Source organism: Taudactylus pleione, unplaced genomic scaffold (genome assembly GCF_031769625.1).
Source record: "Taudactylus pleione unplaced genomic scaffold, aTauple2 ptg000166l, whole genome shotgun sequence".
NCBI lineage: Eukaryota > Metazoa > Chordata > Amphibia > Anura > Myobatrachidae > Taudactylus > Taudactylus pleione.
Genome location: NW_028284568.1, coordinates 142461 through 159281, shown reverse-complemented (window position 1 = coordinate 159281; position 16821 = coordinate 142461). Strand labels below are relative to the sequence as shown.

At 43.9% G+C, this 16821-nt stretch overlaps 1 protein-coding gene across 2 annotated transcripts in view; it reads right to left on the bottom strand.

Annotated features, from left to right (window-relative positions):
* Positions 1 to 16821, bottom strand: part of PTPN21 (protein tyrosine phosphatase non-receptor type 21) — a 104680-nt gene that overhangs the window by 37925 nt on the left and 49934 nt on the right. Inside the window, exons 9-10 of one of the 2 annotated variants that reach the window (XM_088475204.1) lie at positions 8740 to 8827; positions 646 to 722 (exon numbers count right to left, since the gene is read on the bottom strand). The exons of the other annotated variant lie outside the window; for it this stretch is intronic. Of the exons in view, the coding sequence (XP_088331330.1) occupies positions 646 to 722; positions 8740 to 8827 (165 nt within the window). The remainder of the gene's footprint in view (positions 1 to 645; positions 723 to 8739; positions 8828 to 16821) is intronic. 2 annotated transcript variants of the gene reach the window in all.

Below are 16821 nucleotides of genomic sequence, written 5' to 3'. Positions count from 1 at the left end.
CAAATGCAACGTTTAATCAAGAAGAAATAAGCAGAGGATGGGATGAAGGTACAATGGGCACATACAGCAGACCTTATACAAAACAGATATTTGCATGTAGGTTACACATGTTTATGTAATATTTACGGTAACAAACAAACCTCAACGTTTCCATCCGAGATCAGGTAGGCCCAAGGTGACAATGTTACACCGGACATTCCCCCCACTATCCCAATCTCCCACCAAACCTCATTCTCAGCAGAGCACTTTGTGGATGCAGCCAGTGTCGGTACTACCCCCATTGCTGGGAGTGCGCCGGCTATGAGAATCAGGCATTACTGGGGGCCTTTTGCTGCCGCACAACATCCTACATCGATAGTTCCGCAACTGGCTGCACACGCGCTGGGAAGCCAAAGCAGATCTCCTTTTGTCCCACAGTTTTAGGGACATTAAATAGAATCTGAGCGGTAGAATTATTCATTTCTATTTATGGCTTTGGAGAAAAGTGGGGAAAACGCCTTCGCGTCCAGCCCTATAGAAGTGCCAGCCCCAGCGCTGTGTGTACAAATGTCAGTCGCCTGATGCACAACACACAACGTCCCACATAATCAGGAGCGCAACGTCCCACGTAATCAGGAGCGCAACATCCCATGTAATCACACTCACAGATTGCAGTTCATCCTGTAGAACTTGTGCCGGGCTACGCACATCCTCCACACGTACTTGGCTGTTTCCATGTCTTCCTAAGAGAACAAAACAGGAAAAGTTATTGAAAAATAACTGCAGCCAGATTCAGAACACACCCCAGTAACACTGGCCACATACATGTACTGAGTGACGCTGATACAGCAGGCGTAGGACAGCGGGAACACATCCCAGTAACACTGGCCACATACATGTACTGAGTGATGCTGATACAGCAGGCGTAGGACAGCGGGAACACACCCCAGTAACACTGGCCACATACATGTACTGAGTGATGCGGCTACAGCAGGCGTAGAACAACAGGAACACACCCCAGTAACACTGGCCACATACATGTACTGAGTGACGCTGCTACAGCAGGTGTAGGACAGCGGGAACACTCCCCAGTAACACTGGACACATACATGTACTGAGTGATGCGGCTACAGCAGGCGTAGGACAGCAGGAACACAGGTGGCCTCACTTTATTTAAATAAAAACTTAAATTAATGGTATTTAGACTATAAGCTCTTCAGTACAGATCACCCCCATTCCTCGGTTAACAGCGGGCTGCCCATGTGCGGTTCATGCTGTCATTACAGCACCGCGCTTCCTTTGTCCCCAAGTCACTGCCCTCCGGCGCTGCACTCAGTATATGGTGCGTGCTGGAGGGAAATTAGTGGGGGATTGCGAAGCACTTTGCGCCTACCTGGTGGGAGTGGCTCATCCCCGGCACGGTGTAGCGATGCCGCCACTTCTATAAACCACACCCCTACAGTTTTCTGCCTCTGTCCGTTTGCCCTAATGTTGGGAAGTATTTATAGCATTCAAAATACTTCAGGTTATTTTCCCAGCAATTTGGAGCACAGTGTCTAAATTGTATTAAAACTGTATTTTTAAAATGACCAGTCTCTTGACCCACAGTGACCCTGGCGCTTTCCTCCGGACAAGTGACTGTACAACAGTGGTTCTCAAACTCTGTCCTCAGGACCCCACACAGTTCACATTTCCCAGGTTACCCAGCAGGAGCACAGGGGTATTCATTACTCACTGACACATTTCCCAGGTCACCCAGCAGGAGCACAGGTGTATTCATTACTCACTGACACATTTCCCAGGTCACCCAGCAGGTGCACAGGTGTATTCATTACTCACTGACACATTTCCCAGGTCACCCAGCAGGAGCACAGGTGTATTCATTACTCACTGACATTTCCCAGGTCACCCAGCAAGAGCACAGGTGTATTCATTACTCACTGACACATTTCCCAGGTCACCCAGCAGGAGCACAGGTGTATTCATTACTCACTGACATTTCCCAGGTCACCCAGCAAGAGCACAGGTGTATTCATTACTCATGACATTTCCCAGGTCTGATAAATGTATGTGTATTATATAAATTATTTGGGTGCACCACCTATAGAGAGTCATCAAATAATTAATATTGCATAATTGACCATAATTTTGTTTTTTTCTAGATATCTTTATCATATTTTCATGATCTGTGTGGATTCTTCACATTTATCAGACAGTTATTTTGCTGAGTTTATCTCAGTTTCTGAATCTAGCATGATATTAATGTCATTTCTATATTTATACCTGTCATTTCCCTTATTTACACCTGGGCACCCATATAGATATTTTTCTTTATAGCTGGCCTTTGCTTTATATAGTTCATCATCATCTTTTTCTTCTTTTGCGTCATATGACTGAGTATGACTAGTTTCAATCTCAAAACAGAATTGCGCAATAGAAGACATACGAATGATCTTGAGAATATATTCTCCATTGAGACTCTTAGTGACTTAGATTCAGGTTGGGATGAGGACCTTGTTAAATTGAAACGGACCTTACAAAAACAGACAAGAATCAATTGGGACCTTACCAAGCCTAGAAAACTATTGTAAACAGAAAATCACTCCCAGGGGCTTATGCTCCAAAGTTTTTCCTACTTTTGAATTATGTACTGACAACTTAAGACAAGACCAGGAGAATAGTTTACTCAAATACTCCCAAGAATTAATGTGGAAATTAATCCAACATGATAATTTAGAGGAGTGCAATAGAGAAATTGAGAGAATTGGGCTGAAATTAGAACAATGGGAACAAAACCTTGCTTTTCAGAATAATTTCTCCAAACTTAAGAAAGAATTAGAAGAATATGACCAAACTATCATAGAGAGGAAACGCAACAAATTTCTCAGAGATAAACGAGATTTTGCTTCAGGTAAGGTTTTCCGTTGGAATAGGTCACAGCATAAAACAAGCCTAGCGAATGCAGAGGGCACTCCCTCTTCCTCCGAAGTTGAAATTTCTGACACAGAGGAAGTTAAAGATCACAATTTCCATACAAGAAATCCATCATCACAGAGAAGTGATAATTTTTCACACTTCTCAACTTTTTTAGATGAAACAAGGGGTACCCGCGGACGCCCCGCAAGAACAAAATGAGGCGGGGGTGGAAGAAGGAAAGAGAGATGGGAGCCCCAATCTCTGAATCAATATTCAACCACGAGGAACAAAATGTAGAGACCACAGCCTCAGCCTTGAAGATTATTAATTTGCCTCAACATATTCTTGATGAAGCACAAATGGAAGTTCTTAGCAAAGGTTTGTCATTTTCCCCAACCAATCAGTTTCATAGATTCAGATGGGAAACAAACTTACGACTCTTTGGGAGGAAACTCCTATTAACCAAATTTCATAGTTCTAAAGAACGGTCTGATATCAGCTTAGAAGAAAACATTACTAGCTGTTATCTCTTGCAATTAGAAGAAGAGGCTATATCGGCCTTGGAAGAACTAGCAGAGGAGACAGGAACTCATACCAGGCAGCAAAGACCGATCTGTAAGAAACGCTCCACTTTCTTCCCTCCGGAAAACATCTGAACGGAGGTTGGCATTTTTCTCAACTTAGTATCAAGAGATTTTGACAATTTACACAAACAACAAAGATGGCGCAAACCATTTGGTAATTTGAACAAGTGTCAAAGAAAAGCTTTTTATGAAATAAAAAATTGGGCTGATATTCTTATCAAGCCATCAGATAAGGGTGATAGAGTGCTATGGCCAATAGATCTCTATTTGAGTGAAGCCAGGAGACAATTACATGACAATACAACACAACCCTTTTTGACCCTACTTACAATTTTAAAACATCCTACCATAGAATTATTAACAGAGCTCTAGATGATGGTTCAATTAGCAAAATGGAGTATAATTATCTCTTGACACCAAATCCAAGAACTCCGACTTTTTATCTTTTACCGGAGGTCCATAAAGATCTTGTGAATCCACCAGGAAGACCTATAGTGTCAGGAAATGATGGTCTTCTAGAGAAAGCAAGCTGCTTCCTTGATGTACATTTGAGGCAACATGTATTAAGTCTCACATCATAAATTAAAGACACAACCGATGTGTTAAGAAAGGTTCATGATGTGGTACTAGAAGACATCTATCTCCTAGCAAGTTTAGACGTAGAATCCCTATATACATCCATTGTACATGAACAAGGGATACAAGCAGTCAAATATTTCCTGTCTATGGAAGGAATAGGTGACTCAAGAATTTCTTTTAGAATTACTTGACTTTGTACTATATCATAACCATTTTATTTTTAACAACCACTTCCACATCCATGTAAGAGGTACTGCTATGGGGGCAGCTTGTGCCCCTACTTATGCTAACCTCTTCCTGGGTTGGTGGGAGAGAGAGCACGTATTTCAAGATGGGCAAGATCACCATACTGAACATCTTGTCGCATGGATGCGATACATTGATGATATTTTAATCATCTGGGATGGTACTTAAAGTGAATTGGATAATTTTGTCAAACATCTAAATGACAATGCCTTAAATCTTAAATTAACATGTGACAGCAGCAGAACCAGCATACCTTTTTTGAACCTAAGGATATATAGGGGAGAAGACAATCGAGTGTGCACTGAGACTTTTAGGAAAAAGACTTCAACCAATAGGTCTACTTCATTGTAGTTCACATTCCCCCCCCCCAGTTAAAAATATCCCCAAAGGGGAGTTTTTGAGGCTGAGACACAATTGCTCTAGTGAGGAGTCATATAATATACAGAGTAAGGACCTAACACAGAGACTCAAAAAAGAGGTTATAGCAACTGAATTATTAAAAAAGCCAAATATGAGGTAGCTAAAACCAAAAGAGAGTCCCTTATTTTTGGGGACAAATCCAATTCTGCCCAAGATAGTACCCTCAGATTTATTGGAGATTTCTGCAATAACTGGAGGGAAGCTAGAGATGTACTGCAGAAATATTGCCATGTTCTGCATCTAGACTGTGATCTGGCTAAGAAATTAGATGATCAGGTCAACATGAGCTGGCGCAGAGCACCAAACTTAAGGGATAATTTGGTGAGAAGCCATCTTTCCATGACCATCATGAAACCATTATCGGTTGTGGGTAGTCACCCATGTGGAGAAATACGGTGTAAAGTCTGCGCACATATCCCGAATAAAAATTCAGTTATTGGCAAATTTGGCCAGAAGCTTAAAATTAAAGATTTTTTTTAACTGCAGAACAACCAATGTGATTTATTGTTTAGCTTGCACCTGCCATATGAAATATATAGGCATGACATCCAGGATGCTAAAAGTAAGAACTTTAGAGCATCTAAGTAATATCCGGAATGCCATAGCAGATAGAAGAAAGATGAAACAGCTTACCACAGTGGCTAGACACTTCCTTAATAAACATTCCTGCAGAGAACAGGATTTCACAGTTTTGGATTAGAAAAGGTTAAGTTGTGTCTAAGAGGAGGGGACATTATGAAGGCCTTACAAAGGAAGGAAAGTGAATGGATCTTCAAATTGGGGACTCTTATCCCTGGAGGTCTCAATGAGAATATCAACTATTCAGCTTTTCTGATGGATTAATTTCCTCATCTCCATCTTTTGATTAGAGAGCTATCCTTATAAGATTGATTATCAACTTGATATCTTCATGTTTTCTGAGATTTCCATCTCCTAATATTTTTTGAATATTAATTTATTCTTAACAGACTGATTATTAGTTTGGATCTCTATGCAATATGAGTTGCTTCTACTTTAATATGGGTTTTCATTTTAATATAAATATTTAGTACCTTGCTTTATAGGTTTCACTTACACTTCACTTTCTTCTCTCACCATCACATTATCTTTACACTGCTTTCCACTTTTACTATTGTTTTATTTACATAGGCATTTAGAGCACAACCAGATGTTTATACTCTATTTATTCATTACCCATAATTTGGGGTATATTTCATTTTCATGATTTTAGGGTTCGCATTCATTATTATTATTTTTGATCACTAATATTTATTTTCTATATCATTTCCATACACTCACTATGCTCCCAATATTCACTTAGGGTCCATATCTCACACAAGTCTTCAATTTTGGTCTTACATCACTAAATATTTTCTTTTCTTCACCTACACTTCTAAGTATTATTATTTTATTCCTTATAATTTACAACTATCGTATATATGATCACTGATATTTATAATTTTACTTCACACCAATTAACATGCAATATCTATGATATCCTAGGGTTTCTAATATTGAAGAGTAAGGTAGTCCCTATTTATTATTTATTTTATAGATTTTGGGACGTGCATATGTGTTTACACATTTCTCCTTATATATTAGTGCAAGCATGATTATGTTGATTGCATATATTTATACTTGTGCATGCATGCGCAATTATATATGTTATTTGCCCATTTTTATTTTTCTAATTCTCTATTTACATAGGCATTCATAATCAAGATACATGATCACAGTCCCTGCAGCAATCAGGTTCAGTCCCCTGTATTGAGGCAGGTCACCCAGCAGGTGCACATGTGTATTCATTACTCACTGACATTTCCCAGCTCACCCAGCAGGAGCACAGGTGTATTCATTACTCACTGACACATTTCCCAGGTCACCCAGCAGGTGCACATGTGTATTCATTACTCACTGACATTTCCCAGGTCACCCAGCAGGAGCACAGGTGTATTAATTTCTCACTGACACATTTCCCAGGTCACCCAGCAGGTGCATTCATTACTCACTGACACATTTCCCAGGTCACCCAGCAGGAGCACAGGTGTATTCATTACTCACTGACACATTTTAAAAGATCCACAGGTGGAGCCAATTATTTCACTTGTGATTCCATGAGGAGACCTGGAAAACATGCACTGTTTGGGGTCCTGAGGAAAGAGTGTGAGAACCTGTGCTGTAGAAGGAAGCGGTCAGGGATCAGGGGTGAAACTATTGGCTTCATCAATAAAAAGCAATTACTGATTTTATCCCATTTTTTTCTGGGAAAATTCCTGTTTTTCCAGGTAAAAGATCCCATGTGTACAGCGCACGTATCTCCCTCTATCCGCTAACCACCATGATCAGTTCCCATGTGTACAGCGCACGTATCTCCCTCCATCCGCTAAACCAACATGATCAGTTCCCATGTGTACAGCGCACGTATCTCCCTCTATCCGCTAACCACCATGATCAGTTCCCATGTGTACAGCGCACGTCTCTCTCTATCCGCTAACCACCATGATCAGTTCCCATGTGTACAGCGCACGTATCTCCCTCCATCCGCTAACCAACATGATCAGTTCCCATGTGTACAGCGCATGTATCTCCCTCTATCCGCTAACCACCATGATCAGTTCCCATGTGTACAGCGCACGTATCTCCCTCCATCCGCTAAACCAACATGATCAGTTCCCATGTGTACAGCGCACGTATCTCCCTCTATCCGCTAACCACCATGATCAGTTCCCATGTGTACAGCGCACGTCTCTCTCTATCCGCTAACCATCATGATCAGTTTCCATGTGTACAGCGCACGTATCTCCCTCCATCCGCTAACCACCATGATCAGTTCCCATGTGTACAGCGCACGTATCTCCCTCTATTAGCTAACCACCATGATCAGTTCCCATGTGTACAGTGCACGTATCTCCCTCCATCCGCTAAACCACCATGATCAGTTTCCATGTGTACAGCGCACGTATCTCCCTCCATCCGCTAACCACCATGATCAGTTCCCATGTGTACAGCGCACGTATCTCTCTATCCGCTAAACCACCATGATCAGTTCCCATGTGTACAGCGCACGTATCTCCCTCTATCCGCTAACCACCATGATCAGTTCCCATGTGTACATCGCACGTATCTCTCTATCCGCTAAACCACCATGATCAGTTCCCATGTGTACAGCACACGTATCTCCCTCTATCCGCTAAACCACCATGATCAGTTTCCATGTGTACAGCGCACGTATCTCCCTCCATCCGCTAACCATCATGATCAGTTCCCATGTGTACAGCGCACGTATCTCCCTCTATCCGCTAAACCACCATGATCAGTTCCCATGTGTACAGCGCACGTATCTCCCTCTATCCGCTAACCACCATGATCAATTCCCATGTGTACAGCGCACGTATCTCTCTATCCGCTAAACCACCATGATCAGTTCCCATGTGTACAGCGCACGTATCTCCCTCTATCCGCTAACCACCATGATCAGTTTCCATGTGTACAGCGCACGTATCTCCCTCTATCCGCTAACCACCATGATCAGTTCCCATGTGTACAGCGCACGTATCTCCCTCTATCCGCTAACCACCATGATCAGTTCCCATGTGTACAGCGCACGTATCTCCCTCTATCCGCTAACCACCATGATCAGTTCCCATGTGTACAGCGCACGTATCTCTCTATCCGCTAAACCACCATGATCAGTTCCCATGTGTACAGCGCACGTATCTCCCTCTATCCGCTAAACCACCATGATCAGTTTCCATGTGTACAGCGCACGTATCTCCCTCTATCCGCTAACCACCATGATCAGTTTCCATGTGTACAGCGCACGTATCTCCCTCTATCCGCTAACCACCATGATCAGTTCCCATGTGTACAGCGCACGTATCTCCCTCTATCCGCTAACCACCATGATCAGTTCCCATGTGTACAGCGCACGTATCTCCCTCTATCCGCTAACCACCATGATCAGTTTCCCATTGCAGCTCGCGTTGCTGTAAAACACAAACACACAAAGACTCACAGTCTGGAACTGGATGGTTTCCTCTTTACTGGCCAACTCCAGCGTGAAGAATGATTTGTTGTGCGACATGTTGGCGATGTCCAGCCACCTACACACAGGGAAGATCACACAGCAATGAGTCTAATGCTGGAGAAACGCACTACAGCCATACAGATGTGTCCGCATTCATCTCCGTGCGCTACAAGTGGCATCAAACCTAACATGTGAGCGTCGAGTGACTCAATCGTGCTTATTCCTTCAAATGCATCTTAACTGCAGTGTTCCGAATAGGACGCACACGAGGCTTCTGCTGATTACAATGTTGTGTGTCAGCCTATATTATGTGTGCGGCTGTATCAGCACGCGGAACGCTACGTTACCGTCACAGCCGTATGCAGATACAGCCGCACACAGAATAAAGGTATGCCGCATATCATTTTAATCAGCAGAAGCGGCATGTGCGTCCTATTCGGATCGCTGTGCGATTACGATGCATTTGAAGGAATCAGCCCAATTGAGTCACATGACGCGAATGAGACATTTGAAGGTAAAAAGTAGCAGGAAAAAGACACTCTGTGCTACAGAGTCACGGCATGGCGCGATTAGAAGGGCTGCGTAATGTACAAGGAAGTACGATGTATGTGCGCACATCTGTGTACATAGAACACTCTAGCTGACATAAGTAATTCTCATGGTAACACAATACAGGCGCAACCACCATTTGTATGACTGTAAAATCGCCAGCGCTTCTAAACTCCTTCTGCCAGCTGAGGTCAGGGGGTAACTAATGATGTCATCCTGTGCAGATTACACGACCCTCCAATCACTGCAGAGATGGATGGACGGACAGGAAGTGTCGCAGCTCGCTAGAATGGCGGCAGATCCGCCTTGTAGGAAAATCTCTCCCCCCCCCCCCCCCCCACTGCATGTAAGGCCCAGCGACAGGGGGGGGACTAAGGGGACTCCCCTACTGTGCCCAGACAGGCACAAAACGGGGCCATGGACGGCGGACTCACTGTTTCAGCCGTGGCTACTGGGACCCATAGCCACCGCCCAGCTCCTATAGCCACCCTTGTAGCTGCAGCCCGGGCCGGGCATGACGTTTAACTCTGCAATGCGGTAGCGTGACATCATAGGTCACGTCACCGCACATCTTCCCTGCCCGGGCAAAAGTAGATCGAACCCCGACCGGCCACGCCACTGTGGTGGTAAAGAGATGAGGCTGCCGTTAAGGATGGGGCTGGGGACGGAAGATGAAGGAGGCTGGGGGCAGAGGCAGAAGGTGAAAGAGGCTGGGGGAAGAGGCAGAAGGTGAAAGAGGCTGGGGGCAGAGGCAGAAGGTGAAGGAGGCTGGGGGCAGAGGCAGAAGGAGGCTGGGGGCAGAGGCAGAAGGCGAAGGAGGCTGGGGGCAGAGGCAGAGGGTGAAGGAGGCTGGGGGCAGAGGCAGAGGGTGAAGGAGGCTGGGGGCAGAGGAAGGTGAAGGAGGCTGGGGGCAGAGGAAGGTGAAGGAGGCTGGGGGCAGAGGTAGAGAAAGGTGAAGGAGGCTGGGGGCAGAGGTAGAGGAAGGTGAAGGAGGCTGGGGGCTGAGGTAGAGGAAGGCGAAGGAGGCTGGGGGCTGAGGTAGAGGAAGGCGAAGGAGGCTGGGGGCTGAGGTAGAGGAAGGAGGCTAGGGCAGAAAGTGAAGGAGGCTGGGGATTACAGCGCCTATTATAGGTTACAGCAGGGTTACAGCGCCTATTACACGTTACAGCGTCTATTACAGATTACAGCAGGATTACAACGTCTACTACAGGTTCCAGCAGAATTACAGCGCCTACTACAGGTTACAGCGGATTTACAGCGCCTATTACAGGTTACAGCAGAATTACAGTGTCTATTACAGGTTCCAGCAGAATTACAGCGCCTATTACAGATTAAAGCACCTATTACAGATTACAGCGCCTATTACAGATTACAGCAGGATTAGAGCGCCTATTACAGGTTACAGCATCTATTACAGGTTACAGTTGGATTACAGAGCCTATTTTAGGTTACTACAGGTTACAGCGTCTATTACAGGTTACAGCAGGGTTACAGCGCCTATTACAGGTTACAGCAGGGTTACAGAGTCTATTGCAGGTTACAGCAGGGTTACAGCGTCCATTATAGGTTACAGCGCCTATTACAGATTCCAGCAGGGTTACAGCATCTATTACAGGTTACAGTTGGATTACAGCAACCAATTTTAGGTTACAGCACGATTACAGCTCCTATTACAGGTTACAGCATCTATTACAGGTTACAGCAGGGTTACAGCGCCTATTACAGGTTACAGCAGGGTTACAGAGTCTATTGCAGGTTACAGCAGGGTTACAGCGTCTATTATAGGTTACAGCGCCTATTTTAGGTTACAGAACGATTACAGCTCCTATTACAGGTTACAGCTATATTACAGCGTCTATTACAGGTTACAGCAGGATTACAGCGCCTATTACAGGTTACAGCAGGATTACAGAGTCTATTGTAGGTTACAGCAGGATTACAGCGCCTATTACAGGTTACAGCGCCTATTACAGATTACAGCAGGATTACAGTGCCTATTACAGGTTACAGCAGGGTTACAGCGCCTATTCCAGGTTACAGCGCCTATTAAAGATTACAGCAGGATTACAGCGCCTATTACAGGTTACAGCGCCTATTACAGATTACAACGCCTATTACAGGTTCCAGCGCCTATTACAGGTTACAGCAGGATTACAGCGCCTATTACAGGTTACAGCAGGGTACAGCACCTATTACAGGTTACAGCATCTATTACAGGTTACAGCAGCATTACAGAGTCTATTGCAGGTTACAGCAGGATTACAGCGTCTATTACAGGTTACAGCACCTATTACAGGTTGCAGCAGGGTTACAGCTTCTATTACAGGTTACAGCGCCTATTACAGGTTGCAGCAGGGTTACAGCTTCTATTACAGGTTACAGCAATATTACAGCGTCTATTACAGGTTACAGCAGGGTTACAGTGCTTATTACAGGTTACAGCACCTATTACAGCGCCTATTACAGGTTACAGCAGGATTACAGCGCCTATTACATATTACAGCAGGGTTACAGCGTCTATTACAGGTTACAGCATCTATTACAGATTCCAGCAGGATTACAGCGCCTATTTTAGGTTACAGCAGGATTACAGCTCCTATTACAGGTTACAGCAGGATTACAGCGTCTATTACAGGTTACAGCATGGTTACAGCGCCTATTACAGGTTACAGCAGGGTTACAGCTTCTATTACAGGTTACAGCAGGGTTACAGCTTCTATTAAAGGTTACAGCAATATTACAGTGTCTATTACAGGTTACAGCGCCTATTACAGGTTACAGCAGGGTTACAGCATCTATTACAGGTTACAGGACCTATTACAGGTTACAGCAAGGTTACAGCACCTATTACAGGTTACAGCAGGATTACAGCATCTATTACAGGTTACAGGAAGATTACAGCGCCTATTACATATTACAGCAGGGTTACAGCGTCTATTACATATTACAGCGCCTATTACAGGTGACAGCAGGATTACAGCGTCTATTACAGATTACAGCAGGATTACAGAGTCTATTGCAGGTTACAGCGTCTATTACAGGTTACAGCACCTATTACAGATTCCAGCAGGATTACAGCGCCTATTTTAGGTTACAGCAGGATTACAGCTCCTATTACAGGTTACAGCAGGATTACAGCGTCAATTACAGGTTACAGCGCCTATTACAGGTTACAGCAATATTACAGCGTCTATTACAGGTTACAGCGTCTATTACATGTTACAGCAGGATTACAGTGCCTATTACAGGTTACAACACGTATTACAGGTTACAGCAGGATTACAGCGTCTATTACAGATTACAGCAGGATTACAGCGCCTATTACAGGTTACAGCACCTATTACAGGTTACAGCAGGATTACAGCGCCTATTACTGGTTACAGCAGGATTAAAGTTACAGCAGGGTACAGCACCTATTACAGGTTACAGCAGGGTTACAGCATCTATTACAGGTTACAGCAGCATTACAGAGTCTATTGCAGGTTACAGCAGGATTACAGCGTCTATTACAGGTTACAGCACCTATTACAGATTCCAGCAGGGTTACAGCATCTATTACAGGTTACAGCAGGATTACAGCTCCTATTACAGGTTACAGCGCCTATTACAGGTTGCAGCAGGATTACAGCTCCTATTACAGGTTACAGCGCCTATTACAGGTTGCAGCAGGGTTACAGCTTCTATTACAGGTTACAGCAATATTACAGCGTCTATTACAGGTTACAGCGCCTATTACAGGTTACAGTGCTTATTACAGGTTACAGCACCTATTACAGCGCCTATTACAGGTTACAGCAGGATTACAGCGCCTATTACAGGTTACAGCATCTATTACAGGTTACAGGACCTATTACAGGTTACAGCAGGGTTACAGCACCTATTACAGGTTACAGCAGCATTACAGAGTCTATTGCAGGTTACAGCAGGATTACAGCGTCTATTACAGGTTACAGCAGGATTACAGCTCCTATTACTGGTTACAGCAGGATTACAGTTACAGCAGGGTACAGCACCTATTACAGGTTACAGCAGGGTTACAGCATCTATTACAGGTTACAGCAGCATTACAGAGTCTATTGCAGGTTACAGCAGGATTACAGCGTCTATTACAGGTTACAGCACCTATTACAGATTCCAGCAGGGTTACAGCATCTATTACAGGTTACAGCAGGATTACAGCTCCTATTACAGGTTACAGCGCCTATTAGAGGTTGCAGCAGGGTTACAGCTTCTATTACAGGTTACAGCAATATTACAGCGTCTATTACAGGCTACAGCACCTATTACAGGTTACAGCAGGGTTACAGTGCTTATTATAGGTTACAGCGCCTATTAGAGGTTACAGCAGGATTACAGCGCCTATTACAGGTTACCGGACCTATTACAGGTTACAGCGCCTATTACAGGTTACAGCAGGGTTACAGCGCCTATTACAGGTTACAGCAGGATTACAGCACCTATTACAGGTTACAGCAGGATTACAGCATCTATTACAGGTTACAGGAAGATTACAGCGCCTATTACATATTACAGCAGGGTTACAGCGCCTATTACAACTTACAGCGCCTATTACAGGTGACAGCAGGATTACAGCATCTATTACAGATTACAGCAGGATTACAGAGTCTATTGCAGGTTACAGCGTCTATTACAGGTCACAGCAGGGTTACAGTGCTTATTACAGGTTACAGCACCTATTACAGCGCCTGTTACAGGTTACAGCAGGGTTACAGCATCTATCACAGGTTACAGGACCTATTACAGGTTACAGCAGGGTTACAGCGCCTATTACAGGTTACAGCAGGATTACAGCACCTATTACAGGTTACAGCAGGATTACAGCATCTATTACAGGTTACAGGAAGATTACAGCACCTATTACATATTACAGCAGAGTTACTGCGCCTATTACAAATTACAGCGCCTATTACAGGTGACAGCAGGATTAGAGTCTATTGCAGGTTACAGCGTCTATTACAGGTTACAGCACCTATTACAGATTCCAGCAGGATTACAGCGCCTATTTTAGGTTACAGCAGGATTACAGCTCCTATTACAGGTTACAGCGTCAATTACAGGTTACAGCATGGTTACAGCGCCTATTACAGGTTACAGCAATATTACAGCGTCTATTACAGGTTACAGCACCTATTACAGGTTACAGCGTCTATTACATGTTACAGCAGGATTACAGCGCCTATTACAGGTTACAACACGTATTACAGGTTACAGCAGGATTACAGCGCCTATTACAGATTACAGCAGGATTACAGCATCTATTACAGGTTACAGCACCTATTACAGATTCCAGCAGGATTACAGCGCCTATTACAGGTTACAACACGTATTACAGGTTACAGCAGGATTACAGCGTCTATTACAGATTACAGCAGGATTACAGCGCCTATTACAGGTTACAGCACCTATTACAGGTTACAGCAGGATTACAGCGCCTATTACTGGTTACAGCAGGATTACAGTTACAGCAGGGTACAGCACCTATTACAGGTTACAGCAGGGTTACAGCATCTATTGCAGGTTACAGCAGGATTACAGCGTCTATTACAGGTTACAGCACCTATTACAGATTCCAGCAGGGTTACAGCATCTATTACAGGTTACAGCAGGATTACAGCTCCTATTACAGGTTACAGCGCCTATTACAGGTTGCAGCAGGGTTACAGCTTCTATTACAGGTTACAGCAATATTACAGCGTCTATTACAGGCTACAGCACCTATTACAGGTTACAGCAGGGTTACAGTGCTTATTATAGGTTACAGCACCTATTACAGTGCCTATTAAAGGTTACAGCAGGATTACAGCGCCTATTACAGGTTACAGGACCTATTACAGGTTACAGCGCCTATTACAGGTTACAGCAGGGTTACAGCGCCTATTACAGGTTACAGCAGGGTTACAGCGCCTATTACAGGTTACAGCAGGATTACAGCACCTATTACAGGTTACAGCAGGATTACAGCATCTATTACAGGTTACAGGAAGATTACAGCGCCTATTACATATTACAGCAGGGTTACAGCGTCTATTACAGGTTACAGGAAGATTACAGCGCCTATTACATATTCCAGCAGGATTACAGCGCCTATTTTAGGTTACAGCAGGATGACAGCTCCTATTACAGGTTACAGCAGGATTACAGCGTCTATTACAGGTTACAGCGCCTATTACAGGTTACAGCAATATTACAGGTTACAGCACCTATTACAGGTTACAGCGTCTATTACAGGTTACAGCAGGATTACAGCGCCTATTACAGGTTACAACACGTATTACAGGTTACATCAGGATTACAGCGCCTATTACAGATTACAGCAGGATTACAGCGCCTATTACAGGTTACAGCTTCTATTACATGTTACAGCAGGATTACAGCGCCTATTACAGGTTACAACACGTATTACAGGTTACAGCAGGTTTACAGCGCCTATTACAGATTACAACACGTATTACAGGTTACAGCAGGATTACAGCGCCTATTACAGGTTACAGCAGGATTACAGCGCCTATTACAGGTTCCAGCATCTATTACAGGTTACAGCAGGGTTACAGCATCTATTACAGGTTACAGCGCCTATTACAGGTTACAGCAGGGTTATAGCTTCCATTACAGGTTACAGCAGGGTTATAGCTTCCATTACAGGTTACAGCAGGGTTACAGCACCTATTACAGGTTACAGCGGGATTACAGCACCCATTACAGGTTACAGCGCCTATTACAGGTTACAGCGTCTATTACAGGTTACAACAGGATTACAGCGTCTATTACAGGTTACAGTGCCTATTACAGATTACAGCGCCTATTACATATTACAGAAGGGTTACAGCCTCTATTACAGGTTACAGGAAGATTACAGCGCCTATTGCACATTACAGCAGAGTTACAGCGCCTATTACAGATTACAACGCCTATTACAGAGTCTATTACAGATTACAGCGTCGATTACAGATTACAGCAAGATTACAGCGCCTATTACAGGCTACAGCAGGGTTACAGCGCCTATTACAGATTACAGCTCCTATTACAGATTACAGCAGGATTACAGTTCCTATTACAGATTACAGCGTCTATTACAGGTTACAGCATCTATTACAGGTTACAGCGCCTATTACAGGTTACAGCAGGGTTACAGCTTCCATTACAGGTTACAGCAGGGTTACAGCGCCTATTACAGGTTATAGCAGGATTACAGCGCCTATTACAGGTTACAGCATCTATTACAGGTTACAACAGGATTACAGCGTCTATTACAGGTAACAGTGCCTATTACAGATTACAGCGCCTATTACATATTACAGAAGGGTTACAGCCTCTATTACAGTTTACAGGAAGATTACAGCGCCTATTACATATTACAGCAGAGTTACAGCGCCTATTACAGATTACAGAGTCTATTACAGATTACAGAGTCGATTACAGGATACAGCAGGATTACAGCGTCTATTACAGATTACAGCAGGATTACAGCGTCTATTACAGGTTACAGCGCCTATTACAGGT